At 45.9% G+C, this 4,854-nt stretch overlaps 1 protein-coding gene across 1 annotated transcript in view; it reads right to left on the minus strand.

The window, feature by feature from the left end:
* Positions 1–1,676: 1,676 nt before the first annotated feature.
* UXS1 (UDP-glucuronate decarboxylase 1) overlaps positions 1,677–4,854 on the minus strand; it is a 76,199-nt gene continuing 73,021 nt past the window's right edge. Inside the window, exons 10-11 of the mRNA XM_008592578.1 lie at positions 4,707–4,810; positions 1,677–2,500 (exon numbers count right to left, since the gene is read on the minus strand). Coding sequence (XP_008590800.1) covers positions 2,369–2,500; positions 4,707–4,810 — 236 coding nt within the window. The 3' untranslated portion in view covers positions 1,677–2,368. The remainder of the gene's footprint in view (positions 2,501–4,706; positions 4,811–4,854) is intronic.

Below are 4,854 nucleotides of genomic sequence, written 5' to 3' on the forward strand. Positions count from 1 at the left end.
CTGGAGGTCTGGAGAGAACAAATGGAGAAAAAAGGCAAATCTCTCTGTCTCTCTGCTGCAGCTGGGACACACTCTTCTCTCTTGTCTGTGGACATCACAGCTTGAGACTCTTCAGCTCTTGGGTTCCAGGACTTACACCAACGGCACCATCAGCTTTAGACTGAGCCATGCCACCAGCATCCAGTTTCCAGATGGCCTATCGTGGGATTCCTCTTCACAATCGTGTGAGCGAATTCCCCTAATAAGTCCCCTCTCATGTGTTTATAAACAAATCCCATTGGTTCTATCTCTGTAGAGAACCCTAATACACCACCTATTCACACCTTCCAGGCCTCCAAAGTGGGACATTCATGTGCTTAATTCAAAGCTCACATCATTTCCCTGGATGCATCACCACCCCTTCCTTTCCTTAGAAGGAATTAGACACAACCTCATCCCACCTCCCCTGAAAATATTTTATGAAAATCATGGGTAAGAAAATCAAGAGAATGAATCTCATGGAAGAATTCCAGATATTATCAAGTGACAAGGTGAGAGAATTCTGGACCCTGCCCTTTGGGTACCCTGGCATGACACTGCACAGCTCAGCTGCATGAGACTCCAGCTACCCCCGTCCACGCGGCTTCTGCAAGGCCTAGAGTCAACATTAGCAGTTGCCAAATATGCTACCCAGCCCTGTTCTTCACATCTCAGTAAAGGAAATGCACTTACTTAGTTCCAGCCAAAATAATGAAAATTAAAAATAGGAAACCATCCTTTCTCTCTCATACTACATCTAATCCAGCACTGGCTTCAATTCCAGAACCTTCTGAGGAATTTAGCATGACAAAGAAACAAAGCCTCCCATCCCTGGCCTGGCCCTGGGGATTCTGATTTGAAAAATACATCCACTTAAAAAAATCCCAAGGACAGGCAAGTCTAGTTTACACTGAGTAGGATTCACAGGGTCTCCCATTTTTATTTTTTTTAAAAGATGACCGGTAAGGGGATCTTAACCCTTGGCTTGGTGTTGTCAGCACCACGCTCAGCCAGTGAGCGAACCGGCCATCCCTATATGGGATCCCAACCCGTGGCCTTGGTGTTATCAGCACCGCACTCTCCTGAGTGCGCCACGGGCCGGCCCCGGGTCTCTCATTTTTAAGTGCTCCTGACACACAAAGCAGTGTCCTCTCGCCTGTTCCGCACCGGCATTCCCTGATGCCCGCATGTTCAGGAGTTTGTCACCATCATGCAGAACCAATTAACATGGAATGTGTGCTGCTTTAGCTTGCTCTGCTATCCTTGCATTTATTACAAGAGGTCTAAGTCTTGAAAGAGCTCTTAATAAAAACAAAATCTCTCAATGTTCTCACTCAACAGCCTACTTCACAAATCTTTCTACCTAAGACAAATGGCATTTCTTCCTTGGCAACACAGAACCTCTGTCTATATTGCCAGGAAAGGACACAAAAATGAAGCTAAGGTAGGTAAGACCTGAAAACTTCACAGAGCAGTTAATATTATATGCACAGATTTGGCCCAAGTAGCATATAAACGTTTTCAGTATCCACACAATTACATGAACCTAGATGTTCTCAGAATTTTCTTTTCAATTAAATTCTCCAATATTTTCCTTAGCAATCCAACAACCCCCCCATGAAAATCAGAAAGCTAATCTTTAAAACTGAAAGTCCATGACTGGTGAGTTTCAATATTTTATTAAAATAGCATATTTAACCATGGTTAACCAAGAATATGTTAACTTTATCCCCCCCACCCCAAATATGCAGCACAACACAGTAGTGATTTCAAAAATACTTGATCATGATAACCAACAGAGATATTTAAGTCAAGTTCGTAACTAAAAACTAGACCTTGGAAAAATTCTGAGTTAAAAAAAAGAAACATAAACCTCTCAAACAGAATTCTTTTATCTGCCTGAAAATAAATGCCAGTGCGCCACCTGCTTGACAATACTGCTAGGTTCTTTTCTCTTTATGCATAGTATAATGTCTCATAAGTACCTACTTTCATAAATAAAATCAGTATTTTTCATCTCATTTAATGTTCCTTTTCAGCTTCACAAAGAAACCAGTAAATAAAACTGTCAATGACAGTCACGACATAAGCTCTCACAGCAAGGTAAAAAACTTGAAAATACGCTGAGATGCATCTACACTATTTTACATAAAAAGATTCAAAAAGTGCAAGGCAAAATCTGCAGTTTTTTGAGGGGAGTTTTAGGCACATCCATTTCATTAAAGCAAGCCTCAGAATGAAATTCCAGTTTGTTCTTCATGACAACTGTTTAAGTCTTTTTTTAAGAAACAAAAACAAAAAATACATCCCGTCAAGTGTAAAACAGGGTCTGTGCCCTGCGAGTGAGGGTTCAGTTGTGGCGTGTCCGTCCTTTTTTTATCCTGGCAGGCTTTGGTTTGGGGATGTACTGGTTATTTGCCTGGTACTCGAGTTCTTTACGGAAGTAGTGAATGGCTTTGTTTAGACCTTCCTCCAGTGGGACCTGTTAAAGAAAAGAGAGACAGACAGACAGGTCATATCAGCAGACTTCACAAGACGTGCTGGCGTACAGTCGTCCATCAGCCTCTTTCTGAAGACCCAGGACGCTGTCATGGCCCACCCTGGAAAGGCCAGGTGTCCTTCCCAAGTTGCTTTCAGGATGCACTGTACACAATTTAATAAGTGACACTCTCATTGACATAAAATGAGCGCTGATCTCCAAAAGACCCCAAACTACCTCTTGCTGGTATGAACATCTACTCCAGTTCCAATCAATCGGAAAGGCTGCTTTTAAAATAATGCATATCTGCCCTATCTTTCAGGAGACATCTGCCATGGAGTGGAGGGAAGACGCTCTGAGGCGGCGATCTGCACCTCACCCGCACACCTGACGCTCACCGTGACATTAACCCTCCACGCTTTTCCAGGGATGGCCCACGTGCACCCCACAGACCTAAGAGACTGAGTCTGAGGGGGACCGTGCTCACACCACACCATGGAAAGATACCTAGTTGGGAGCTGCTTTGCAGCAAACAGGAAACAGAGGCAAGTCAGCTGTACTCAGGAGTGTAAAGGGAGACGTGTGGAGGCAGCACTGCCAGGGGACACTGGCGAGCTACTGGGGACATGGTCTTGTCTGTCAGCTCTGTGGTGAGAGTATCACAGGTGTCGAAACTTGTCAAATTGTACATTTTAAACACAGTGTGCTGTATGCCAATTATGCCTTGACATGGCTTGTCTGTCAGCTCTGTGGTGAGAGTATCACAGGTGTTGAAACTTGTCAAATTGTACATTTTAAACACAGTGTGCTGTATGCCAATTATGCCTTGACATGCTGTTACACACACACATACACACACGAATAAACACACCCACATAAAATACTGACTGTATACACACCTCACATAATGTAAGCCAACAGCTAACATGTAGGGATGTACACTGGCCTCTCTAACAAATATTTCATTTAAAATATAGGTTCTACTTACAAAGGGACCAGAGGCAAATTCCTTCAAAAACTAAGCTGTGTCTACACTTGCTGTAACTTGTTTTGCACAGCTTGGATTATTAGATTTTGTTAAGTTTGGGCATAATCATATTTTTATTTCCACAAGTTTTAACAAACTTCTCTGGCCTTCAGCAGATCACTTAGACTGTACCTCACAGGTAAAGTAAGGATGGGACTGGAACTCTCACGTCCTTTTAAGGGTCAACATTCTAGAATTCTACTTAGCTCTCATGACTACATATATTTTTAAGAGGTAAACTGAGCTAGCTCTTGGCCATGTCCCTGCCTCTCTGACTGTGCCAGGACAGCCAGGCAGTTGCAATGTGCCAGGCTATCCCTAGGATGGTACTACACTGGTCGAGCACCTACTGTGTGTTGGGCTGTGACAGCTGCTGGGGCTTCTGCTGTGCATGAGGCCACATGCCTCTGGCCCAGGGAGCCCACACTCCAGCGGGACACATGGGGATGAGCAAGGAGGGGACGGCCAGATACAGCAGATGGACAGCGTGGTGGGTCTGCTCCTGCAGGTGCGGCCGGCCTGGGAAGACCTCTCAAAGGAGGTGGCCTCTGAGGGACAAGAGACCTGCAGGATGAGAATGCAGCAACCACACGCAGCCCTGGGGGACAGCTCTTGGAAAAGGGAAGAGACTGTAATCACCTACGGGGGGAATGGCATGGCAGGCAGTGTGGAGGTGGAGGCAACCAACAGGCTGGGGGCTCCAGTTCACAGGTCGGGGGGCAGTTGCATTCCATAGTGTCTCATAGGACAGGGTGAGGGGCTGATTGAGCCTAAGAGCAACAGAAGGCCCACAGGGTCACCTTCTCCCGTGCCCTTCAGTCTCACTCACTACGACAAGGGGCTCCACCTGCAGGTGGCTCGCCCTTGCCCAACCCTGCACACCCAAAGAGGCAGGTAGCCAGAGGCAGTCAGGACCAGTCAAGGCCCCCGCCTGACAATGCTCCCACGATTAAGCTGGGTGTGTGTGATTTTATGAAAACAGAGCCCAAGCAGCCCCGAGCCATTTCGTCGGATACAGAAAGTGAGACTCATGATAGGAGAGAGACTCTTTTAATGGCCACAGAAAACCCTACATCTGTCCGGACACCCAAGACCACCCAACATGGGCCAGTGCCCATAGGACATGGGATGCAACAGATAGGAGACCCTTCCCCAGGGGGCCACATAGCTCCCTGCACTCACCACAGGCTCCCATCCTAGCATCAGCTTCGCTTTTTTGATGTCTGGTTTTCTTTTCTGTGGGTCGTCCTGGGCTTCAGAGAGAAACTGGATTTCACTTCTGCTACCTGAGTCGTTTTTTTTAAAAAAGTAAGAGACAATCACAAAGGGA

This window comes from Galeopterus variegatus, unplaced genomic scaffold (assembly GCF_000696425.1).
Source record: "Galeopterus variegatus unplaced genomic scaffold, G_variegatus-3.0.2 Scaffold8044, whole genome shotgun sequence".
Taxonomy (NCBI): Eukaryota; Metazoa; Chordata; class Mammalia; order Dermoptera; family Cynocephalidae; genus Galeopterus; species Galeopterus variegatus.